This window comes from Bos indicus, chromosome 3, assembly GCF_029378745.1.
Source record: "Bos indicus isolate NIAB-ARS_2022 breed Sahiwal x Tharparkar chromosome 3, NIAB-ARS_B.indTharparkar_mat_pri_1.0, whole genome shotgun sequence".
NCBI classification, from domain to species: Eukaryota; Metazoa; Chordata; class Mammalia; order Artiodactyla; family Bovidae; genus Bos; species Bos indicus.
In genome coordinates, this window is record NC_091762.1 from 33,804,759 (window position 1) to 33,831,407 (window position 26,649).

The window sequence follows — 26,649 nt, forward strand, 5'->3', positions numbered from 1 at the left end:
TTTGTGGTTTTTCTTTAGGTTATTTTGTGAAATAGAGAGGAGGCAGAGTCCACAAACTTTTTTTTTTAAGTATAAGGACAGATCCTAAAGGCGTGGAAGGGAAAGAGAGCTATATTCTTGGCACCTAGCCCAAGGTCTTGCACATAGAAAGCATTCAATAATTATCTGTGGGATGAGTGAGGCTTTCAAATTTCTTTCTTATATAAGATCAAACCAATCAAATTTCAAAATTAAATACTAAAGATTCAAGCGAAACTACATATACTACACCTGAACTTAATTAACAAACACCTTTAAGCATCTGAAGAAACAGCTTTTTAAGTTTAGGTACTAAAACTTTAAATAGCTTAAATGTCAAAAACACAACTGCCTTTCCAAACCCAAACAAACCCACTTACTGAAGTGGCCACTAGTCAGCATCTGCCCTTCTAAATAGGATTTCCCACTGCGTGTTCACATGACTTCTGCAGTCAACAAAACTAGTTTTACTGAAGGGATTAATCCAGGACCAAGGTGATGACTTTCAACCCAATAGGCAGTTATTTTGGTGGCAGAAAAAAAACACAGTCAAGAGACTATCAACACCATTCAATGCTGCGCAGAGGCAGCTCCTTCTCCAACAGCTTCCCTGCTCCTGATACGGGCAGCCTGTTTGGAAGCCGCTTTCCTGTAATGGCTGTTACAATTCCCCGCCCTGTTCCTCTTTTTAGTTCCAAAGGTTCTGGATATATTCTCAGATACCACCTACCTGGGGGTGGAAGGGTGGGGGAGGGAACTGCAGTAACCTTTTCAGTTTTAAAAACAGAAAACAGAGAGAAAGCCTGCTGTGTCAAGATAGAAATGTATTTCTTTGGCAACCTAAGAACTAACAGTCATAATCCCACCTTGTATTAATACAGCTCATCGGTAGCCTAAAGCTTAGCAAAATCTTTCCCATCTAAAAATAGGAGACTGTTGCACGTGGCTTACTAATCACTGCAGTACCTCAACTCTCAAATAATGAATATGGTCCATATTTCAAGTGGGTAAAAAGTTAACTCAGGCTGTGACATGAATGGGTTACTGTCTATTCTTGCAGCATTTTGATAATCTCAGTGCTTACAAATAAGACGATTCAGATACACACAGATGTATGATAACCTTGTCTTCTCTTCGACCCTGAGTAACTTGCAGAAGAGAACCTGTATCAACAGTTGCTGTTGTGAAATGCAGCTTCTTTGCCAGATTCCACCAGGCCTGCAAGCTCCACTGGCTGTCTTCACAGCAAGAAGCTCTGTCTTCTCTGTGGTGAAGTACCACCTGGAGTGTTATTCACCTTCACATTGTAAATAAAGACAGTGCTGCCAAAAGCAATTTATAGATATCACAAGTTTTCTCTCTAGTGAAATCAGATCTCAATAATAGCCTTCTAACTGGGTTGGACTCACTCCATTTAAGCTAAACATGGTCATTTAGGTGAAAACAAAACACAGAGAATGACTACAAAGTTGTTATGTTTACATTACTTCCTATTTATTATGATTTCTTCTAACCATTATTAAGTTTTTACTGGTATGCTTTCATATTTCTTCAAATCTAGATCTGTAAAGACTGCCAGGTCTAAATATGACATAGGATGGGGATGGAAGGGAGGGGAAAGAAGATAGGTTGAAATCTAAAGTGGATCTGAAAACCAAAAAGTCCTATGCTAAAGAACTATTCTGTGTTTTGATACTCACCTCCATAAACAGCAAATACACAACAAACATACTAATGTCCCTTTTTTTTTTTTTTGGTTTATTTTTGGCTATGCCACATGGCTTGTAGGATCCGGGTTCCCTGACCAGGAACTGAATCTGGATTCACCGCAGTGAAAGCACCAAGTCCTAACCAATGGACCACCAGAGAATTCCCACCAGTGCTCTATTCCTGAACTAATATCAATCACATCTGAGAAAGGTTAAAATATCAGACTGACCCATTCTCCAAATAGGACATTCAAATATGGAAGTCTACTTGCTGTGCCTTAAAAACTCAATTAAATGTCAGGCCAATTTTACATACTAACTATCTTAGAGCACTTTTTAAAAGATGACTCTTATCTATGTGATACTGAGAATGGTAAAGAAAAGTTCTACTGAAGATACAAATTGGGGTATGGTATACCACCATCTCGTGGTAAGTCTGGTGACAGTGAACTAAGAGTTGCTCTACAGAACTTAGCAAGAAAAAGGAATCACAGGCAATTGAAAACAACTCCAGAGAAGAAAAACAGTTGTATACTATTCCTTGTTGCTGCTGCTAAGTCGCTTCAGTCGTGTCCGACTCTGCGCAACCCCAGAGACGGCAGCCCACCAGGCTCCCCCAGCCCTGGAATTCTCCAGGCAAGAACACTGGAGTGGGTTGCCATTTCCTTCTCCAATGCATGAAAGTGAAAAGTCAAAGTGAAGTCACTCAGTCGTGTCCGACCCTCAGCGACCCCATGGACTGCAGCCCACCAGGCCCCTCTGTCCATGGGATTTCCCAGGCAAGAGTACTGGAGTGGGTGCCATTGCCTTCTCTGATACTATTCCTTAGTTGATCCTAATTGATACTGTTTTTACCATCAGAAGCTGAGTTTACTTCCACAAACACATGGTCTATCTACTCAGATATTTAAATAGCTTAGTCACACTTCCTTCCCAGGTCCCACCCAATTTTGCTTTCTAGCTCCTAAATCAGAATTAACAGCCACAAGAATTCTGCTATGATACTATGGCCAATGGACAGTGATCAGGGTAACACTCAGAGTATTACATTCATTTAGTCAACACATCTAGGAGGCACCAACTAAGTTGTCGGTGCTATTATAGGAAAGAGCTATGAAAGGAAATATGGTCCCTTACAATCTGTAGATGTGTTCTGATCCACAGTATAACAACCCAAAGCCATATGACAAATGGCTTTGTCATGGAATTTCACTGTTTCTTTAGGAACATGCTAGATACTGTAGTCTTCACAGCCTAATCTGGATATTGTTTAACTGAGGCCTCCAAAAACCAGAGGTTAGGCTAGACAACTTATTATTAAGATGTTATTTCACATGCCTATCTAATAGTTTTTAATTTCCTCAGAAAGGTTTCCTCCTAAGGGTGAAGAACTAGGCTCAAAGGTAAACAGCAATTATTAGGAAAACACATCATTAAGAAAGCATAGCTTGAAGTGAAGAGAGGGTTCAGTCTTCCTTACTGCTGAGGATTATTTGAAGGGCCAATTATCTTTTCTGGTACACTACTGGTTTTCTCAGATGTTCTCAAATTTACATGATGTCCCACTGTCCCCAGCATATTATCTGTGCAATCTTTTCTGTTTAGAAATTATGGTCAGCACTGAAGTGACTTAGCAGCACATCTCTTAGCTAACCCTTGTCAACTGAGCAAAAAAGTGACTATCAGAAGCTAGAAATTTTAACAAAGGCAATTATTAAGCAGTATGCTAGAACACCTTTCAGGATTCCAACCACATCTTTTCTAATCTTTTTTTCCCACACATCTTCTGGCTAACTTATTCTTTCTTCTACAGACTTTACTCTCATCTGCCTTTTTTTCCCCACTCAGAGGAAAAGAGAGAATGGCTATCAGGATAAAAAGGTCTAAGACCTGTTCTTAATACTTACCATTGATCAGTCTGATTCCCATTTCAAATGAATCCAAAGAAATAGTTATCAATAAACACTAGCTTCTTGGTACAAGGACTATATAAATCTGAACATCTTTCAGACTTGCAATTATAATGCAAAATAAATTTCCCAAAGATGAAGGACATCCTTTTCTCAACTTGTAGCCTGCAGGTATATCAGAAAACAACTCATCTCAAGGGAATCAATCTCAGGCCACACAGTCAAATCAAGAGCCATCTCCAGTCATTTCTTCCATTCCCTGGTGCAGAAACCAGTCTTCTGAAACTTGGTAGGTTTTGGCTGCTCACTCTTCTCCTTCCCTGTCTCAAGTTTCTTAAGTTCTCAGTTCCCCCAGATGGGCCCTGAGTTTCTATAGGGAGGTGGGCAGGCAAGCTGACTACAGCACACATCTCCCTCCCCCACTCCACCTGGCTCTGTGTCTCAACAGTAATAGGATATAAAACACACACACACAGCCAGAAGCCAATTCTGCAGTCAGAACAAACACTGTATCTCAACAGTAGTAGGATAACACACACACACACACACACACACACACACACACAGAAGCCAATTCTACAGTCAGAAGAAACACTCCTTTCAAAATGGAACTCAACCTGATCCTTCTTTAACGTTGCTGGGAGCAAGGGGTGAGCAACACCAAGCAAGGCCCACACTGTTGAGTCACTTAAATGGTAAGTGAAGTGAAAGTCGCCCACTCATGTCCGACTCTCTGCAACCCTATGGACTGTAGCCTGCCAGGCTCCTCTGTCTATGGAGTTTTCCAGGCAAGAATACTAGAGTGGGTTGCCACTTCCTTTTCCAAATGAAAGGAAGGAACATAGAGCTTGAAAAACTCTGCCAAAGAGTGGTTTACCCTATAAGCTACTCCCCCTCTCTTCATACCAGACTGTGCATTTCATAGGCTTTCTACTGATATTATCTCCAAAAGTGCACCAGTGAAAATGAGTGATCTTGGCCTCTGATTGCCAAGTAGAGATAAAACTAATAGGTTTAAAAAATGGCAACAAGTAAGAGGAAAGGCGTCCCGATCTTCTGAAAACCAAAAATTACAACAGAACATAACATGCATCCAGACTATGTTTCAAAGCGTATTTAGCTATCTGCCTGGCCAGTTCCTAGTTTCTCGTCTTCAATCAATACCAATATTGTATGAAAACATGCCTGTCATTCTTTTTCTCCTGACACTGAATTATCATTAACTCCAGGTTAATTTTGGGGGGGGGGGGGGGGTAATAGGTGACTGAAAAAATCTAGGTTCCTGAAATATACCCATGTCTTTAGAGATACACCAAAACTCCTCCCCACTCCAACCACTGCACCCCCCCATCACCACTCTTGCACTTTGCCTATCTTTATTATAATCATTTTCAACATAAAAAATTTAATATAAAGGACATTTGTATACCCTCCATCTAGACTGAAACTTTCCCTTTTCCATATTAGATTTCTTTCTCTATATGCACACATGCATACTTTCTAGCAAAGCTATTCTCCTGCGGAACCACTATAACATTATAATACTTAAGAACATTAACAGTTCCATATCATCAAATATCCAATCTGTATTCAAATTAATTTTTCTCAAGTATATCCTGCATAGTTGTAAACTCAGCTCTACCACCTCAGGATGGAATCAAGGTTCACAAAATATATTTGCTGTTAGGTTCTTTCGGTCTCTGCTAATCTAAACAAGTTCCATCCCTGCCCTACCCCCACCCCCCCCTCCATAATTTTCCTCCAGAGTCCAGGTCAGTTGCAGTATAGAATCTCCCATATTTTGAATTTTTCAGGTTGTTTCCCTCCTGTGAACTGAAAGTTCAGCTTTGAAGTTGGATTAGAGAGAGATTAAATTTGGCAAGAATATTCCATAGTTGATATTATATACTTTACTTTGCACTTCAGGAGGCACCTAAAGTCAGGTTGTTCCACTATTAAGGACACTAACTTGAACCCTTGGTTAGAGTGATTAACATCAGTCTTTGAAAAGAATATTTTCTCCTTTGCAAGCAAAGGTTAATTTGTGCGGTGATCCTTGTCAGCAATGTCCTGTTCCCTAGTGACTTTACCATCTGTTCATAATCCTTGCCTGAGTCAGTTATATTGGGGAGGGGGGGTTATAGAACCCTGATTTCTGTCATTCCTTCCACATACATTAGCTGGCATTCTTTTGCAAAGAAAAGTTCTTTTTTTTTTAACTTGTCATCCGTATTTTTATTTATCTATGTTACACTCAATTGCATGAGTGCACTGAACGCTCCAGTTGTCCCAAACTGGGCCAGCGGGAACTTCCTTTAAGCTAACTTTTCTTCTGACATGATCGCCTTTAAATGACTCCTCTCTTTCTGACATACAAGATATATCAGGCTCATCTTGTTCTTTCTCTGCTTCCAATCTAGAATCAAGTCATTTCTCCAAGGAGCCCTCACTTCTTTCAGAGGGAAAAGGTATTTAGAAACTAAAATTTGGATACAAGGTCTGCCCATTGCTATGAGGTGTCAGTGCTTCTAGCTTCTTGCAGTAGAGAGAGAAATTAATCTTTTGGTTTTACTCATGAATTCATATCAGTACTTCTATTTCAAATTTAACACTCAATTTTTAAACTTCTCATTTTCCTATTTATATCTTTTCTCTTTGGTGACAATCCTGACTTCGAATAGCAATAAAATATTTACTTATTTGCTTTAGCCTACAATGCACATAAAATAATTTCAAAATTACAAGACTAATATTAACAATAATCTTTGCAGTGAAGTGTCAATATTTCCTTGAAGTTCTTTTTGTCCTTAGGATATATTTCATACAAAAAAGGAATATATTTCACAAAGAGTATTGCATAAGCAAAGTACTTTTTTTCTAGGTGACTGTGTAATCTTCCAGATATGTAGTTAGGTTCATTTGTTTGTTTATACACAATTTTAAGGTTTCCTTTGTCTTCTCTAATTTTATTTTTGACATATGAAGTACACCTCAAATTTTAAAGATATATTCAGGAAAGGCTCATTTCCATTCTTATCCCCCCAACTCTGTTCCACTCTCCTCTATTAGTTTCTGGTTTACACTTATGTTCATTTTTGAGGTGGGGAAAGCAAATATGAATTTATATTCTTATTTTCCTTCTCTTTTTTCCTACATTTTCTGAAAAGGTAGCATGCTAAAATATTCTGCACCTTTTTTTTTAACTTGGAAATCATTTGTATTGGTTCATAGAGTACAAGAATCAACAATTCTTGAATGCTGGGAAAGACCAAGTCTGGTTACATATACAAACATTATATGTTGTAATCAAAAGTCATCAGCCTTAATTTGCTCTTTGGTGCCAATATTGATTTTAAGGGAAGCTCACAAAGGGTTGCTGAGGGTTGGACACGACTGAGCGACTTCACTTTCACTTTTCACTTTCATACATTGGAGAAGGAAATGGCAACCCACTCCAGTGTTCTTGCCTGGAGAATCCCAGGGACGGGGGAGCCTGGTGGGCTGCCGTCTATGGGGTCGCACAGAGTCGGACACAACTGAAGTGACTTAGCAGCAGCAGCAGCACAAGATGTTAGGGGGCTTCCCTGATGGCTCAAGCGGTAAAGAATCTGCCTGCGATGCAGGAGTTGTGGGTTCAATCTTTGGGTTGGGAAGATCCTTGGAGAAGGAAATGGCAACTCACACAAGTATTCTTGTTGGGAAAAATCCCAGGGACAGAGGAGCCTGGTGGGTTACAGTCCACGGGGTTGCAAAGAGTTGGACACAACTGAGCTCACACACGCACAGACAAGATGTTAAACTGGCAAACCTGACTGCAAAGTATACTGGAACATTTCTTAAGATGAAAACTTGTCAACTGCTTACAAATTAGGTAAATCTGTATTCTTCAAACAAATCGCTATGAGAAAAAAAAGTTAACACCGAAAGCAAGTAAATAGTGGACAGCTCTAAAGGAAGACGGAGTCTGTGGCATTTTGGAAGGAAAGCCACATAGATTGAATAAATGTCATCTGTTTAACTTCTTAGCCTATCAAGTTGGAACAAGATTAATTCTTCCTTCCTTGATTTGGAAGGCTAGCTTAAATAAAGTTTAAATTCAATGGCATCTTAGAAACTTAAATCCTCTTCACATATTCATCTGAGTGAGTGAATCCCACCTGTGATATGGCAGAAGAAATACAAGTGACTCCAAATAAGTAGCAGCTGAGTCTAAAAAGAATCCGTTTCCAGAACCCTAGACTAATACTCAACAAGGGTTAATGAGACTTTTTTTTAGTCACCATCTACTGCTTTCCATCAAGGAAGGAAAAAGCCATCAAAACTCAATATTAAATAACATAATCTGACTTTAAAGACCTAACATTAAATACTATGTAGTAACAGGCATTGTTTCCAAAGATGAGTGGGTCAATGGGAACTTTCAGAATCCATTCAGTAGTTAGACTGGATATTTTCAAGTTCAATGGACAAGGTGAAACCACTTTAAAGATAAGCAGCACAAGCTTCAGTTTCCCAGCTCTTAAAAATAAAATACATAATTTTAAGCTTCTAGAGGGAGAATAGAGACAATAACACATGGACAAGAATCTATCAAAGATAATCAGTCACATTAAAAACATAATTGTATTTTTAATTATAGAGAGGCAGTATTTGCCATCCTTCTTGACTTTCTAACTTGAGGTGTTTATGTTCAATTTTAGTTAAAAATCTCAGTTTAAAATCATGACCTTAGATAGCCTATAAGAAACAAGCTGGCTGAAGAAACTGTCGGCTGCAACTTCTTTGGAGTTAATGAAACATGAGAGATACCTGTTGCTCCAGAATGAATACAGTACAATCCCCCTCCACTCTCTGCCTCCCATACCAGACAACAAAAGTCTGGGTTTTCCTGACCTATGACTTCCTGACTAGCCATTTTCTAATGAGTAAAGCGGACAGATGCACAAGGATAAAGGTCTCTTGCTTTGGGCTGTATAGTAAATGAATAGTCAAAATCAACTTTTGCATAGGAAAAGTTATTCAGCGAATTTTACCAGTAACAGTGCTAGAATAATATTAATTTAAATGTCTTTTCACACCATTTTTGTTTAAATCTCGACATACAAAGAACAAGTAAAACCACCTGAGAGCACTCAATTAGAACTTTTACTTAAAGCTGATTAGAAGTTTGAAGTTCACATTTAATAGTATTGTGAAAACCAAGGTTGAATGCCAGGATTTCTATGCCTTTCTAGTTTAAGCACCTGCTTCACAATTAGGGCTTCCCTGGTGGCTCAGAGGTTCAAGTGTCTGCCTGCAATGTGGGAGACCTGGGTTTGATCCCTGGGTCGGGAAGATCCCCTGGAGAAGGAAATGGCAACCCACTCCAGTATTCTTGCCTGGAGAATCCCATGGACGGAGGAGCCTGGTGGGCTACAGTCCACAGGGTCACAAAGAGTCGGACAGGACTGAGCGACTTAACTTTCACTTTCACTAACTTTCAAAATTAGTGGCATATGACTAAAATTTTTCTTATAGAGGATCTGTATTTTCGAAACATTTTGGAATCCTTTGACGGTTGGATCTACTCTTTACAGATGACAAAACAACAGGGATGGTGGTTAAGTGCCTTGGTCAAGGCAATCTGCTACCAACATTAAGATTAAAACAAGAACAAAAACTCAAGAGTAAAAAGCAACAAACAAACCAAAAAACCCACCAAAAAAAAAAAAAACCCTCCTCCAAAAATGGTACTATTATCCTTCTTTTGGAATAGTCTAGGGGAAGCAGCAACTTTCCCTTTATTTTCAAAGGGTTAGTTTAGAGAACACTCCACTATTGCACTACTGCTTTCTGAACTTACAATACCAGATGAACATGGTAAGCTTTGGGACGGGAAAAGAACTTTCAGTTCCAAAATCCAGACTGATTTTGGAGAAGTGAAACAATGCAAAGAAAATATTTTAAAGTTGCCTATGAATTGCCATTGAGAGATACCACTCCTTAGACTTGGAAAGGGTGAGGAGACAAATTAAGCCCAAACATTGTGGAAGCAAAGAGCTCCACTCTGATACATACTTCCAGCTGTCTTTTGGGGATGGAGTGGGGAGGAGGAGAATGTACAGGCGACCCAATCATGACACTTTACTAGGATGAAAGAAATGACCTCAGAGTTTACCATCACAATCAAAAGCGATTTTAAAACTCCACCTGTATTTATTAATTTACACAAGGAGATTTTCAATTTGGTATGGTTAAAACTGAATAATAATTTTTGGGGTGTCATTTTGGAAACCTGCTGGCTATTTTCATAAGATATGATCATGCTTTGAAACATGCAAAAGAGAATATACTTAAAATTTGGATTTTATCAGTGTTAATATTTATCCTGTGTAGAACAGTGATGGGAGGACGTTTCTTTCACAGACCAGCACTTAGTGTAGTTAGAGCACATGTCCTAAAATTGAGAACATTCTACTAGGGTCTTTTCTCAACTGGGGCATACCACTCAAACAACACCCACTTCAACTCACCTTGTACTTTGTAACATGTCTGAAAGACCAAGTGAGGTTGCATTTTCCCAATTCAAAATGAGCTATAATAAGTTTGGGGACCTCCCAGTAAAAATTTTAAATAAAAATACATTTTGTCATTGATGCCTTCCCATTTTCTGGTACCACTTCTCTAACTCTACAACTAACAAAAAGTTCCTGTAAGGTTATTAATTTTATTGAGTATTCTGGACTTACTTGACACAATATGTGATTACTGGATCTTGGTTTCATAGCCATGGTAGACATTATTTAAAGTACTCATTTAATGAATAAATTAAAATATCTTGGCTATATGGTTGGCTATATGGTTTTTAAGAATAGAATTTTTCCAAAACCTGAAGAGCAGGTTTTAACTATAAAGCTTCGTAAGCTGAATAGAACCTCAAAACAAATCTAAACAGATGCAGGAAGTGAGGTCTGAAACTCCTTTGATCATTTTAAAGGGTTTCTTTAAAAATAGAAAACAAAGATAACTGGTGGTATGATTATATTCCACTAGATTAGGTAGCTTTGGCTTCAATGCATCATTAAGCAAACAGTGAGATGTCTTTTATGTTAAATAGCAGGTTGTAAGGTTTCACAGCAGATCTGTTTTTTCCATATGCTAGAGCAGTTACAACTGGAACCATCTAGAGTCTCCTGGCTCCTCTGGGAAGGACTGTGACTTCTGTTCTCCGAATTTACAGAAGTGTGGCCTGAAGGGCCTTGAATACAGCACTTATTCAGTAATCCCTCAATGTGGGTCTGGAAAGTTTCCCTTAGAAACAAGAATATCCCTGTAAAGACCACCTTAAGGTGGTCTTGGCCTGTGGTTACACTGGCACAGGGTTCTGCAGTGCATTGTGCTTCAATCTCTAAATCTGGCTGTGTCTTTTTTTAATGTAATTCTTTCTCCTATTGCCCAAATGAAATTTCATTCACATTTCTGTAGTATGTTACACATTGTACTAACACTGGGCAATCCTTTGGCCATTCATGTAAGTTAAACACCAACTTTTCTAGGGATAGACATGTTAATATTTGTATCAATAAAGCCAAACCTTATCTGCCCTTCCTTTTTTATCCTGAGTTCTATTTGATAATCAAACAATAGCAACAGGCCCCTTGAGGGCTAAAAAGGAATAATCTTTTGTCTGAGTCTCAAATCCATTCACTTTGGCTTAAGGAGGAAGCTGCTCTCCTGGCTACCTGGCTTACCAGCTTAGTGCCCTCCTTTTTCTTCTACCATCTTTCTCCAATCTTTACTCTTTGGCTATTGCCTCAGCCCCTCAATCAACTATGGTGATTTTTCTATGTTTTGAAGCCAGAATTTCATGAAAATGTCCTCTCATATAATTTTACTATCACCCTCAGTCCAGGAATTCACAATAACCATGTTAAGGAAATCTTATATTCTGACCTGATTTTTAATCTATTGAGTCCAAGAAGCTCAGCCAACCAGAAGCCAGAGGTAGGAATGCAGATGGAGAGTCAAAATCATTCTTGGCATTTCAAAGACAACACAGACTAAAGAAATGCTATTGATTTCCTGGAGTTCTAGCCATTCCTTATACTATTTCTAGAGGTACCCTTGAGTTCTTGGCAAACTGCCTTGGCTATATAGACGAAGAAATCACAACCCAGTCTTGTTAGGAGAAAAAAATGTCCAAACACCCAAACTCCTGGCCTTGCTTTATCCCAATCATGACATTCTTAATTCCAGGCAAGGTTTTTAGCCTGGGGTCCATGGATGGGCTTCAGGCTGCCAACTCCCCCTTATATGCAAACTGTTACATATATGTAATTTTTCTGGAAGATAAGCATAGCTCTGATAGGGCTCTAAACTCCAAATTGTTAGAACCACTACACCAGACTCATGTGACCAAGTAATAACCTCAGAAGAATGTAAATGCCACAGGACGGACAGGGACGCTTGTCTTGTTCACCAACGTACCCTAAGTGGCCAGCACAGGTCTGGGGACACAGGAGGTCCTCCACCTTGAGCTGACACGGTGGCATGATTTCTGGTTATGGCTTACTCTGTACACCTTGGGAAAGAAGAGCAAGGAGAAGCTGTTTTCAGGACCTCTCACAAGGGGCACAAGATTTCCCTCAAGGTCAAAGTCATCCAAGATAGGTGGTAGCGGCATTACCATCCAAATATCAGATTTCAAAATTTTGACTAGCCTTGCTAGATAATTCTAACAGAGTGTTCTAAGTCTGGGATCTCTCAAGTTTAACTGAGGAAGCTGTACCAAAATCCACATCCCATCCCTTCTCCACTTGCCCCTTACTTTCACACCCCCTCCCCATTCTAATTAAGTAGGTAAGGCTCCAGTAATGAATAGGTAATGAATATTTTTTGGGGGAAAAAAAAAAACTCCCTAGGTGACTGATACCGTTTATTCCTTCTTACTGCATAAGAAGGACTGATCTGAGACAATCTAAGCAGGATCTGGAAAAGCAAACACAGGCACGTGGAGTTTACCAGGCTCTTGATAAAGTGACTCAAGGAACACAGGGAACAAATGAGTTAGACAGTATTCTTCAGAAAAAAATAAGGCCAAGGAAGTAGAAAATCTGCTTTTAATACCAACTCCATCTGTCAGCTGTGGACAATCCATTAGATGGATCCACAGAGGTTTAGTAGAACATGACAAAGAGCCTGTCTAAGGAAGAGAGACTATTTTTACAATGGGTTGGTCCAAATTCAGTAAAAATTGGCAAGGTATTCTCATTCCAAACATGCCCAGGGCTCAGCTAATCCCCTCCCTGTGAAGTCAGAAAAGAATGTGCAGAATTCTGAACCCTCTACTCTCCAAATAGAAGAGGTTCCTTCTCCTGAAAGTAAAGGTTGAAATTAATCCCATCAATTCTCCACTCCTAATTACAAACAAGGTAGAGAAAGGAGGTGCCCCTCAACATGGGTATTCTCTTTAACCTTCATGATTTGTAAACACCCTTTACCCCACCACACTAAATACCAAGCCTCTGCCAACCTTGATCATTCTCAACTGGCAAAAAAGAACAGAAACCATCACCAGAGTAATGCTTCCCTCTGGGAAATTCCAGGGAAGGGGTGTGATAGGGTCAGTCTGTCCAGTATGCATCTTGCTTGGACTTACACTTAGAACACCATGTTCCCAACTAGCTTGGTCTCTTTTCTGTTACAAACCCGAAGTAAACAGATTCTACAGCAGCCACAAGCCTGTTACCAAGGTCACTGTATTGATCAGTATAATTAACATTCACAATTCATCTAGTTCAGTATGACAAGCCAGCTGGGCTATTCTCCATAAGAGCTGAACATTGGGAATCTTCTTGTCTTGCTTGCAAAGAAGTCCGGTGCTCTGGACACTAGAAACAAGTACTGTATTGGAGGCTGGATACCACCTGGCCACCCATAGGAAACTGAATTAGTTACTGGAACAAGTGAACATTTGCCACCTCTACAAAGCACAGATTTCTACTTTTAAAGCTGAAAAATTCTGGAGGTCTTCCATTCCCCTGAATCCTGCCTGGGTTACCTACTATAGAAAAACAACCTACACAGATTTTTCAGTGCCAACCAGAGTCCAAGTTCTTGATTACCGCAAGCACTGGCCCAGCTCCCTGAAGACTGTGACTTGAAGAAGGTGTGTTTCAAAAACAAGGGCACATACAGCTTTTGAGCACAGAGCTCAGCCTTTGGTGCAGAAGGGGCAGTCAGGATTGCAGAATGAGAAGAATCACAAGTTTCCTCAGCACCGCCAGGCAGAGATGTTGTTTATTACTTTTAGGATTCCAACACAGACTCCAAAATGAAACTGTTCAACTCATCATTGGCCCCCAAATCTCAAGGACCCTAAGAGTAAGCTTAAATCAAGAGTAAACCAGAATACCAGTTTCAACTGGTATTCTCTGGGCAGTGTTTCTAATGCTAAGTGTTCAGAACTTGGTGGGAAATTCAAATGACCTTTCCCATTATGTCTAAGGACACCTCTACGCTTCTAGCCTACTGGCTTGTGGTTCTCATCATCTTAGCTCCAAAGATTCTCTTACCTATTTCTGGCATTACTAAGCTGCCGGAAATTTCCATCAATTTCTTACCTGCAGTTCTTGGTACTGCATTATCATTCACATTAGAGGGGTTCAAGAAAAACAACACTGGCCAGCTGAAGGGGAAAGTAAGCCAAAGTCACCAAGAGAGTTCAACCCACTTTCTCTAAGGGACAATCATCTCACGGTATTTTACTCAGTGAACAGTTATTGACACTGTAGGGTGCAAAGCCCTTCATACTATACATATGTTATGGGATATGGTCCTTGTCCTTAATAGACTTGGTCTAGAGAAATCAAATGAAAAGATTCGGATATCAAGTCAGTACTGAAAACAGTCGGAAAAGTACTACACTGAAATCAAACCTACTTCTGAGATACACAGTGGAGCAAATTATTTTACTGAGTTTTGATACTCAGCCTAAAGATGTGAGCCCCCTATTCTAAATACTCCTATGGAATGAACTCTAGAGCTCTTGGGGTATCAAAAGTTCATTTGAGGACAATGGGGCTGAGAAGGTACAAAACCCCCCAAAGTTACTGAAATGCTGGTTTCAGTGCACACAAGTTCCTGAGTTGAACCCTCAAGGCATTGATAATGAGTCTCTTAGGAAGCTGAGGAGCATCCCAAAGAGGGGGGTGAAAAGAACACGAACAACCTCAGCTTTGTTTCAAGGACAAACTGCAAGCCTGGAAATTTAACCTCAGCTGTTTCTGAATCTGTAAGGGAGAAAGATACCATGGCTTAGAGCCCTGTCCTTCTAAATCAAGGTTTTTAAAGCCAGGATCCAGAGATGAGTTTCAGGGAGCCCCATAAGTTCTCTGAAAGCATAAATAAGTTTTTGTGCTCTGGAATTTTGCTGAAGAAAGAACAGTGATTTTTGTAAGATTTTTAAAGGGATCCATGATTCAAAAGATAGGAATCACTGTTCTAGAGTCTCTAATCCAGTGACTACTTCACTGGTTTGAGCATTCCCTCAAACTGGCAAAAGAGAAGCCTATTTATCTAGCTTTCACACAAATTTGTCTACTAATTGACCTCTTTTGAAGTTAGAGACAGGATGCTGCATTTTGAGAATTCAAAGCAAAGAGCTCTTTTCTAAACGCTCAAAATAAAGCTAACTGTCATGAGAGCCCCAAAAGGTTTCCCTTAAAGCCTCTGAGTAAGGAAACAGTGCAGGGTGGTCAAAGGAGGCAGAGAAGAATCGGTCCTCTTAACTTTCCCTGACAGGCCTCTTCTGACTTCAGGATCCTCAAACCGTTAATAGGGTTAGGTCATAGCCCCGAAACTTTGACTTGCAGTCAAGCCAGTCCTGGGGTAAAGGGACACAGTGATTTCCATTATGCCCATGGAAACCTATACTCCAAAGATTCACCTTAATACAATTAAAAAGTACTAAGAGACGTGGAGCCATTTATGAAAAACAGAACTTCCAAAATCCTGCTGCTGCTGCTGCGTCACTTCAGTCGTGTCTGACTCTGCGTAACCCCACAGACGGCAGCCCACCAGGCTCCTCTGTCCCTGGGATTCTCCAGGCAAGAATACTGGAGTGGGTTGCCATTTCTTTCTCCAATGCATGAAAGTGAAAAGTGAAAATGAAGTCACTCAGTCGTGCCCGACTCTTAGCGACCCCATGGACCGGAGCCCACCAGGCTCCTCCGTCCATGGGATTTTCCAGGCAAGAGTACTGGAGCGGGGTGCCACTGCCTTCTCCATCCAAAATCCTAACACTGCTCAAAGCTCGGAGATATGAACAGCTTCATTGCTACTGCTGCTAAGTCGCATCAGTCGTGTCCAACTCTGTGTGACCCCATAGACGGCAGCCCACCAGGCTCCCCTGTCCCTGGGATTCTCCAGGCAAGAACACTGGAGTGGGTTGCCATTTCCTTCTCCAATGCATGAAAGTGAAAAGTCAAAGTAAAGTTGCTCAGTCGTGTCTGACTCCTAGCGACCCCATGGACTGCAGCGCACCAGGCTCCTCCGTCCATGGGGTTTTCCAGGCAAGGGTACTGGAGTGGGGTGCCATTGCCTTCTCCCGAACAGCTTCACTAGGGAGGCCAAAATGAATGAAACATGGTTACACTCATCTGCTCCAGCCTTTAGTCCCTTCATTCTGCTACTCACCAGCTCACCATCTACCTCACAGAGCTGTGCACAATGCAGATCAGCACGTGAGCACTTTCCTTGGTACCTTGAGCACACAGGCACAGTGGATCCCACCGATGCCACTGCACACACACAGGTTCAGGAAAGAAGAGACAAACACGGAAATAACAGGGCTTGCTCGAGTCGGGCAGTTCTTCAGATTGTAAAGAACTAAACTTGAGGCAGGTCCAAGATGAACAGCATGGAACAGTGAGCAGTCCCAAATCCTTCCTGTTTAAGCCTCCCTGCTAGCACACAACTAAGAACAGGGTGCCCATTTTAAAAGAACTGAACTGGTTTGGGCTGGTAAAGGAGAATACTTTAAGCCCATTAAGCCGGAGAAATTAAGTACAGGGGCACATTAGCTGAGGCACTGGGGCTTTTAAGACAAGAAAGCAGAAACAAGCTTTGCAGTCTTAGATCTGTGGTTTTGTCAAAGTCCTTTCTCAATCTCTACCCAACATCACAAATACTACCTTTTACCAGCAGTTCATTACACTTTTTTACTTTGTGTCCTGTTTGGGCAGTAAATGATTAACCCCATTGTACATTACTAAGCAGTACTAATCACTATATACATTCTGAGATTAAGGTACTTGACTGAATTGTTTTAGAAAAACTGAACAGAGATAGGAACAAAAATGAAACCCGTATGACTGTCAACAAAGGCAAAGGGTGAGCCACCCTAGGTCCGTAATTGCTGTGGAGTAAAGGCCACACATTTCTACAAGAGAAAATCAGTTACACATAATTAAGAGCAGGCTGTTAGAGGAGAGAGAAACAGAACCTGAGTGGGTTTGGAGGGAGCTGGGGTACATAGGGATGGGATCTGAAGGTGACTGTATACACAAAGACAAGGTTACAGCTCAGAAGAGCCTCTGGAATTGCTTCATGTGATTCTAGGATTCTAGTTTTGGAAGATTCCCAAACTATTGGTTGTAGGTTAAGGAAATAAACTCCTGGACTCAGCTAGGCCAATGTCTGAGAAACACCCATATGCTATAGGTACACTGTGTGTCACAGGGAAAGAGGTGGGGGAGCGGTCCAGTAGAACCTACCTCATTTCCGTTACAAGCTCTAAGCTCTCCCACTGTCTATGTACCTCCTGGAACTCAGTCTAGTGTTCAACAGGAATAAGCTCTACATAAAATAACATTTTTGTCAGGGAAATTTCCTGCTGAAAGATACTCCAATAGAAACATCTTTGTTTTCACTCTTTGAGAGTATTTTGAAATTCCATATAAAGCAGGGTACTTTTGTCTAAGAAGGCACTCATTGAATAGCAGGCTGGGATAACAGGCATAAGCCAGAATTGTACTAGGCAAACCAGGACATATGGTCACTCTAGTCAGAAACAAATAAATACACTAATTAGTCTTTATTACATTCTAATCTCAGCTATCCTGTAGTACTATCATTATTCCTCATTTCACAGATTAAAAAAAAAAACAAACGGAGGTTCAAACAGGTTAAGCTACCCAAGTTGTCCAAAGGTCACATAACTTCAAGGTGGTAGATTCTGAAGGCAAACCTTACTGCAAAATCAAGTGCTTAACTTACATTGTACTACTCCTCACAGTTTTAGAAACAGAAAGGGGGACATTAAGAGGTCTTATGTAACAGCGAAACCAAAGTGGGATCGCAAGAGAACTACTTGAATGAGATAAAGGGAAATGAGACAAAGGGAAATATGGAATCAGAACAGAATTCATGTGAATAGAAATTGATGTGAATTTTTAAATATTTACCACATTCAAGGCACTGATAGCACTGACAAGAGTTGGAAGGAAAATCTGTGTTAAGAATCTGTCTTTAACTTTGGATTCTTGGATTTCAGGAAAAAAATTATATTCTATGTGAATGGATTGTTCTTCATACAAGAGGGGTGTGCTTCCGACCCACCTCAATGTGATGTATTCTGAATTATTATATCCAGTACAAGGGTGGCCTTTCTTTATAAAATTTTAATATTCAAATTTCCAAACTTGAGAAACAGTCAGGTATACATGATTCTCCTTTAGTGGCTAGTTCCTTTAAGTAACAGCTTCAAGAGAGAATTAAAGGGTTTATTTACAGATTATAACTACTTGAGGTGGCAGAATAAACTTTTAGGAGTCACAGGCAACTAAAGATCGATATGATTCTATGTATCAAAATATCTTTTACAAACAATTTTACAAGAATAATACACTGGGTAACACACTGGAGCCGGAGGACACTCTCCTCAAGAAACAAAAGGTACAGATTTATAACACTGACAGCAAGGAATGTAGACAATGAACAGATTTCTGTTACAAGCTAAAAATCTAAAGGAACTTACAACAAAGTAATATGAAAACTGTGCCTGACAAACTGAACAGAATCCAATAAGAAAAAGAGAGCTAATCAGTATCTGTAGAGCAATCTAAAAGAGATAGGATCTTCTTACACCTCTGACTCCTGTTCAAAGACTGCACTACAACAGTGGTCATTCTAAAGAGAAGTAACAGATACTAATGATGTGGAGAGGATAGGAAATGCCAATCTATCAAATCACTTCTCAGGGAATCCAAGAAGTACTGGTGTGAATTTTATAAAACTGCACCAAGAATTAGCCACAACAAAACCCTGACTAAAAAAAAAAAAAAATCCTGTATTTCACTTAAATGTCTAAGCATTACTTACTGGGTCTCTATCTGGTATGCTTCCTAAGTCTCAGCTGACCCTTCTGATGAATTAGTTCCACATATGCTTTATTCAAATACATCCTACAAAGAATATCCTACAAGCAAAAGTAGTTCTGTCGTGTTCTTTTTCTCTTCTTCCTACTATGTTGGTGGTAAGGTTTGACTGTATAGATCCTAGTCAAATGCCTAATGTTTCACTCTACAGAGTCACTCTATATGTTCAAAAGTACAGGTGTTCTGACAGGCCTTCCAAAGAAACGTGTCCATCTCAGGAGGCTTCCTCAACAAACTTGGGTTTACACTATGGGGGGAAATTAAAAAAACCAACAATCCAATTTGACATAATCTCAATTTCCAAAGGTCCAAGGACAAATATTACCATTGCAATACAAAGTAGCAGAAAAAGAGGGATGAATACCCAGTGAAGATGAAGAACTGGCTGACTTGTTCAGTTTGACTGATAACTGCCAACATTAAACAAGGATCCTCTTCAGCTGTGATACAATGTACATGGCCCTTACAACTCAAGGTCTCCTTTTCTCTCCCAAATTTTCCTGGCAATTCCATCTGAAATCACCAGTGACAGCTGGCGAACAAGACTTCACACACAAATCATACTATAGCTATTAATACTATCACATGAAAATATCCTTTAGAACTTAGTGTCAGCAGAAGTTGCCTCCCTGAGGAATTGGTATAGATTATTTCCCATGTCTGCTAATAAGACTGTAATTCTGATTCATTCTCCAGCTCCTAGGGAGCTTAGGGTTGCATGTGATGATCAGCCAGCCTCATCAATTGTCTTAGCCCTCAGGGTTAACAACATTTTTTCCCTTTTTTCTATTATTCGGGCTCCTCATGTATATTGTATGTGTCCTGTGTTGTAAATCATTTCAAATGCTCATTAAAGACAGAGAGTATAAGTATACTAATATATTTCTTTTTAAAAATCATTTTTGCTTACTCCCAACATATACCTATCTGCACATATTCCAAACACAAAGCACTTATTCGGCAGATAAGAAAATTGAGGCACAGCAGCTCATTTGCTCAAGTTGGGACCCATTTAGCTGGCTTTCTGATACTCAGATCAAGCTTTGAATAGGACTGTGGAGTCATATTATCTACATAGTACTGTGGCAGATCTCACGGCATACAAAAATGAGTAACTTGTGATTACAGTTTTAGAATCTTGCTATTTATGCATTTAATGGAAGGACATCCAAACTTCCCCAAAGTGAATAAAACTTCACAAGTTGCACAGGAATCTGATCTGACTGAAGACCATCAGGGTCACCCTGAAGTAACCTATAGCCTCTGGCTGGCACCAGAAATGTCCTCATTTCCTAAGGGGCCTCAGGCTTAGAATGATCCAAGGATTAGCTGGTTTAGAGCCATGCTGAATTCTCACAGGCAAAGGACAGCACTATTTGAAGAGGCCTTTTCTCACACCATTCAATACATGCCAAGATAAAATTTTTTCTCTTACTTTGCTCACGCTTTCTCACATTATCAACACATGGCAGAAGTACAAAAGTGACCTAAGTCATAATGTCCAGTTCAGCTAAAGTGGTGAAAAAACAGTTTACTTAGGACTTGCTATGTGACCTTGACTAGTCCTCAACAAACCCATTAACTAAATAAAGGCCTTTTTTATCATCACTGGGGGAAGGGTAATTAGTCATCATAAAGCACTTTAATAGAAAGTGCTGTGCAAACACTAAACAACAAAGCTCACAAAGAGCAAGATTAATAAGAAACACAGGGGTACATTTACCAGCAAATGGAAACTTACAACAGGGTCTTCCCACATTCCTGGCAGAGACCACTCCTTTGAGCTAATGGAATATGAATCTCTTTTTAGAGATTTTTCATTAGTACTTGACCTGACAGTGATACACATTAGCAACATTCCACCTTGGGAAAAAAAGGGGAAAAAGAGTTATTTATTCCTGGTAGGCAGCCATACAGACATCTCAATTACCAGTTAGCCAGCCAGATGGGCAATTACTATTTGAATACCTACTATATGCTTGGTACAGAGCTGGGGCACAATGGATACAATGGTGAACACGCGTTGCCGCCTTGATGGAGTTTACAGTCTACAACACAAACTTTTGTTTTATTACTAGTGGCACCTGCAGGAATAAAACCTTACTAAAATAAAGGCAAGTAAGAATAAAGAGGCCTAATCCCTGAAGCCACTAGGCCAACAAAAGGCTATGCGCAGAGGAAGAGTTCAGGGAATGAGGGTACCAGGGTGTTCCCATTCTTCTCCCTAACTCATCGCCAAGTACTATCCTTAAACATTCTGCTTATGTACACTTTGTCTCCACCTAGTGCAGATTACAACGGAGAAGGCAATGGCACCCCACTCCAGTACTCTTGCCTGGAAAATCCCATGGACGGAGAAGCCTGGTAGGCTGCAGTCCATGGGGTTGCTAAGAGTCAGACACAAATGCAGCAACTTCACTTTCACTTTTCACTTTCATGCACTGGAGAAGGAAATGGCAACCCACTCCAGTATTCTCGCCTGGAGAATCCCAGGGACAGGGGAGCCTGGTGGGCTGCCGTCTATGGGGTCGCACAGAGTCGGACACAACTCAAGTGCCTTAGCAGCAGTGCAGATTACAAAGGGTTACTGCTCCAACAAAGCAGTCAGCTGAACTGAGAGCACTAAAAATAAGATTAATCAGACTTCTTAGAATCAAGGGATCTTCTGCAAGGTTTTATAAGGCATTCTGTGGGGTAAGATCTAAATTTTGTGGGAAGACAGAGCTACAGCACACAATGGTGAACTATCTTCTCAATCCTGTATTAGATTTCTGGAGTGGCAGGTTAATTTCCTTAAAAGAAAAAACAAACAAACAAAAAAATCATCTCTCCCACAGCCTGAAGGACTGTCACTATCTACAAATCTTGCTTTGTGCAGCTTACACCAGCAGTGCATCCCATCAAACACTGCAGGTGGGGACAGCCTTGAAACTCTGTCTTTATATAGGAGGGAAATATTTACCCAGGTTCTTACTGGTTTCAGAAAGGTCACCTCTCTGCAAAGGTTCTCTTGTTCTCCGTTAACTGGTGCCAGTGATGTAGAAAATCAAAATGTGGTTGGCAGTAAACACTCAGAAAGCACCAAGGATCCCAATTCCACCACTCAGAGAGCTGGTTAGATTAATACTTCCAAAGGCTGCCATTTAATCTTCCAAAATAAAAGAATTAGAAGAATGGTCTTTGAGCTCAACCCACAGCATAATAGACTAAACCTGTTCTTCCTCAGTAAGTGCAGTAAAGAATGAGCAATCGCTCCTTACCACCCACCCCTCCAACCCACCCAAGCTCCTTTCTCAAGGGATGCCGAAGTGATCTATTCACACGACTCTACCATCAACCTGTATCCATGAGTGTCTGCTGTCACTAACCTCCAAACGTTAATTTCTTACATGTGTCGAAGCAACTAGACGACCACAGAAGATGAAAATTAGTCTTCAATTTCATGCTGCCCTCATGCTTTTCACCTGCATAAAAGAGCTAGCTAGCTCCACGCATTTTTTTTTTCCCCATCTTGCCTCCAAGATCACACGCAGTTGTTGGCTAAGCCGGCCACTGCTCCCAAAGAAGCACTATCAGATTTACCTGCTCACCTGAGGGGAGAGTTCCCGTACACCCTCATCCCCTGGGGCTGGTCACTGGGGTCAGCAGACTTCGCTCACCTCTCTCCCACTCCCATCTCTGAGGCCCTTCATCTAGGATAAGTCAGCCGCAAATTTAAGGCCTGGCCGTGCTGGGTTTCGAAAAGATCCCGGAGGACTTGGGCCGAGGGACAAAGGAAAGTGAGGTCAGGGTCGGCCTTTCCAGCTTGGGATAGGCCTGGGGCCGCTCACTCTCCACCCCTCACACCACCTCCGTAGTCCTGGGTCCCTGAAACCTCGCCCCTTAAGTCCCAAACTAGCTGGAGCCCGGGGCCGGGGCTGGCTCGCGCCCCTTCCTCGAGGCCCCAACCCGGACCCCCGCCGCCACCCAGAGCCCCCGCACCTTTTTGGGCGCCTTGGTGACGGTGGCCATGAAGGAGTACTTCTCGGCGTCCTCAATCTCCTTGGCCTGCTTCAGCTCCTCCCCGACACCGGGCAGCGGCATCGCGTCAGGCATCGACATCCCCCGGCCGGCCGGGCCCGCGGCTGACCCGCCGCCCCCGCCTCTTTCCCTCACGGGCGCCCGCCCGCCTGCCCGCGCGGCGCCCTCCGACACGCGCTCGCCCACCCTCCCGCCGGGCCCCAAGCTAAGCCGCGTCGGGTGCTGAGGTGCTGTGGCCCGCGCCTCCTCTGCTCCGCGGTCCAAGACAGCCGGACAGCGACAGCGGCGACAGGAGCACCAGAAGCAGCAACGCGGAGCTCCGACCGGCCCGCGCCGCCACCTCCGCCGCACGCAAACACGGACGCAAAGTAAGGGTAGAGGGCGGTGACGCCACGTCGAGTACTGGCAGCTCCCAGCGGGCGGGGGGAGAGGCGGGGAGAACGGCGCTCTGTCATGACGTCACTACGCTGGACTGGGCCGCTGAAGCCACCTTTTCTTCCTCGCTCGAGGGGGAAGGGAAGCTCCAGGGGTGAGCCGCGCCCTTGTATGCCGCCAGGTGGCGCCATTACCTTGCGAGGAGCGCGCGGTTCCTGCAAGGTTGCCGCGGTGCTGGAGGGCCTTTGGACTGCGGAATGCCAGGGGAGGCCTCAGAAGGGTGTAGGGATGCTTGGGAACGAGTACCAGAGCCTTACACAACACAGCCTACAGCCAGTCCTAGGAAGCTTCCGGCGCCCTAAGTAGCCCACTCGCTCAATGCCCCATGCCCAGGCTCTTTGAACCAGAACCTCCTTCCCAAGAGGCAGTGTTTGCCTCTTTGACACCGTAAGAGTGGGCAGAACAGAACCAGAGCAGTGTGGTTTCTGCGCAACACTTTGTGACCTCCTCCACCACCGTCTCCGCTGGGCCTTGCTTGTTTACAAGTTCTTCATGTCGCGGAGCTGATGGGATAGGGCTAACGATGGGTAAGAGGGTGGGAGAGGAAAAGGGGTGGGGGAGGGGAAGAGAAGTCGACGAGCCCTTCCATCCCCCCACCCCCAAGCGTTTCACTCTGCCAGCTTCCAGGGCAGCACTAGGGCATTTATGAAATATTCACATGCTTTTACTGGGCCCGGCTATGTGCTACCCCTGTGCCAAGGCCCTGGATAGTACAGATGTGTGTAATACGTTTTTTGTTTCTAAAGGCTTAGTCCAGCTGGTGAGGCAATGTCAGCTGAGGTTGCTTGTCCTTTGACATTCAAATGACATTGGCTCAAATGTCCACGTCCTGTGGAAAGTCCAATGCTCCCCCCTCCCCGATTTCTGTGAATTACTGGGGGGACAGAAATTTTCAAGGTTACCTCTGGCTCTAGTTTTCTGCCTCATCTGAAGTTTTAGTCGCTATTCTGGTCTTTGTGGCTGTTTCTTTAGTTCCTGCTTGTCAATTCAAATGTGGAGAACAGTCCCTTCTCCTTTCAACCCCCACCCCTATTCCAAAACAACCACAAAAATAATGCTGTAACATGTAGCAGAACTTTTAATGAAGTTTTGTGGGCCACAAGGGAGAGGTTACATCACATCACAAACAATTTGAAGTCACATTTCTGAAATGTTCTAAAAAGTTATTTTGGCCATCTCGTCACCCGGGACTTCTCATTAGCCCCACCACCCCACAAAGCTCCCTAGTCTATTGCCTGTTTCATCCCCTGTCCTCCTGTTCCTCCCTTCCCATGCCTCCGCCTCACCCTTCCCTCTTTGATTGACTGGGAAGCCAGATTCCTCTCCACTCTGCTGAGTGTTCAAGACTTCCCAGGGCTCTTTTCCTAAATTCCTCCCATCCCACCTTCTTCCTTCCACTTCAGAGACCCAACAGGTCAACTCTGAAGAAAGAAGTTGTGGCTTGAAGTAACATTTTCCCAACTGGTTTACAAAAGGTTGGGAAGAGTGTAAAATACTTGCTTCTGGGGCCTCAGGAGTCTTAGTCAGAGAATCCCATGTTCCAACCGCCCAGCCCCATGAGGTTGCCTGTTTGAAATAGGTTGTGGAAGTGTCTGGAAGGATGCATTTCTGCAAATTTTCATTTTAGGATTCTCTCCTCTGCCCACTCTTTTTTAATTAAAAAAAATTATTCAAATGTAGTTGATTTACAATGTTCTGTTAGTTTCGGGTGCTGTAAATACTTTTTTTTCTTTCTGGCCATGCCATCCTGCCTGTAGGATCTTAGTTCCCTGAGTAGGAATCAAACTCAAGCCCCCTGCAGTGAAAGCACAGAGTCTTAACCACTGGACCACCAGGGAAATCCCGCCTATACCCACTCTTTCAGGCCCCTCGACTTCCCTCTCAGAAGTATTTATGTAGCAGAAGGGACAGAGATTGGGGAGCAGAATACGAGATTGATCCATAAGGGTGCCAGACTGGCACTTTCCTTCTTATTTCTCAGCTGAGGCCAGGAGCTATGCCTGCCCACCCAGGACTCTCTGGCTGTATGGCCTGAAGTAGCTTTCATCATGTGGGTTTGGCCAAACTGTTGGCAGCGTCCAGGAATCAGAGCTGTCTCCTTAGAGACAGAGCCAGCTAGAACAGAGGTGAAAACTCCATATCCCATGAATAGGAAAGCATGTGACTTAGGTGAGCTTATTTGAAAAAAAGAAAAAAGCATGGATGTCTTTTGGATTTGATTTTTTAAAACTCCTGTTGTCTGAGAGCTTTGTGGTCAGCTCCAGCTCTGCCATGCATGTTAATGTTCAGACTGCTAGAGAGCTGGCTGGGGACTGGAGTTCAGCCTCTCTTTTATTCCGCCTGAACCAAAGTAACAGGTTTTCCCTCATACTAGACTCACAGAATTGCCTGCTGCTGCTGTGGACAATGGTGACAACAGGGCCAGACCTAGAGGAAGCAGTAACTTTGCAGTCTGAGCAGAAAGAAGATCAACAGATGTGACTTCACTTACCTGAGTGCCCGGCCCAAATGGAGGCTGGGGAGGCTGGCCGAGGGGAGTCAGAGTGCTTGCACTGAAAGTGGGGGGCCAGCACGCCTTGCCCGGGTGGAAAGGCAGTAGGCCTAGGTGGCTCATGTCAGGCGAGAGCCACCAAGGGCGTTCCTGGAAACCAGCCCCCTGCAGAGGACATGGGCGGTTGCCATCCCACCCGCCAGGTATGGGCTGCAGATCAAAGCGTTCACCCAGTCAGAGTGTGATGACATGACACTGGTGAGAACCATTGCACGCTCCCTCCTCCCTCCCCCGATGGCCCCACAAGGCCATGGCTGTGACTGCCTATGCGTGAAAGAAATAAACATCCTACCCAACCTGGCCCTGGGTCTGGCTACCAGCCTACCCACCCAGCTCTCTGAACTGAGCCTCTATGCTGTGTCAGGTGGGTGAGTCAGGGCTTACTCCCCTGAACTGCATCACCCACACAGAGACGGCAGATGCTATGCGGACCCAAGGTCGGCAGGGACCTAAGGACAGGTGCACCTGTTATGCGTGGTGGGGGGAAGTAGTCTCCAAAGGGTCTAGAAATCAGAGGGGGGCCATGCTCTAGAAAGGAGCAGTCTGAGGAGAGAGAGATGAACTAGGACATGCTGTCACCACAAGCATGG

At 42.6% G+C, this 26,649-nt stretch overlaps 1 protein-coding gene across 2 annotated transcripts in view; it reads right to left on the reverse strand.

Moving 5' to 3' along the window:
* The window catches only part of AHCYL1 (adenosylhomocysteinase like 1), a 41,036-nt gene extending 17,597 nt beyond the window's left edge, over positions 1-23,439 (reverse strand). For both annotated transcript variants that reach the window (XM_070785958.1, XM_070785959.1), the window contains exon 1: positions 23,035-23,439. In XM_070785958.1, coding sequence (XP_070642059.1) covers positions 23,035-23,154 — 120 coding nt within the window. In that variant the 5' untranslated portion in view covers positions 23,155-23,439. The remainder of the gene's footprint in view (positions 1-23,034) is intronic.
* Between the last annotated feature and the right edge of the window lie 3,210 nt (positions 23,440-26,649).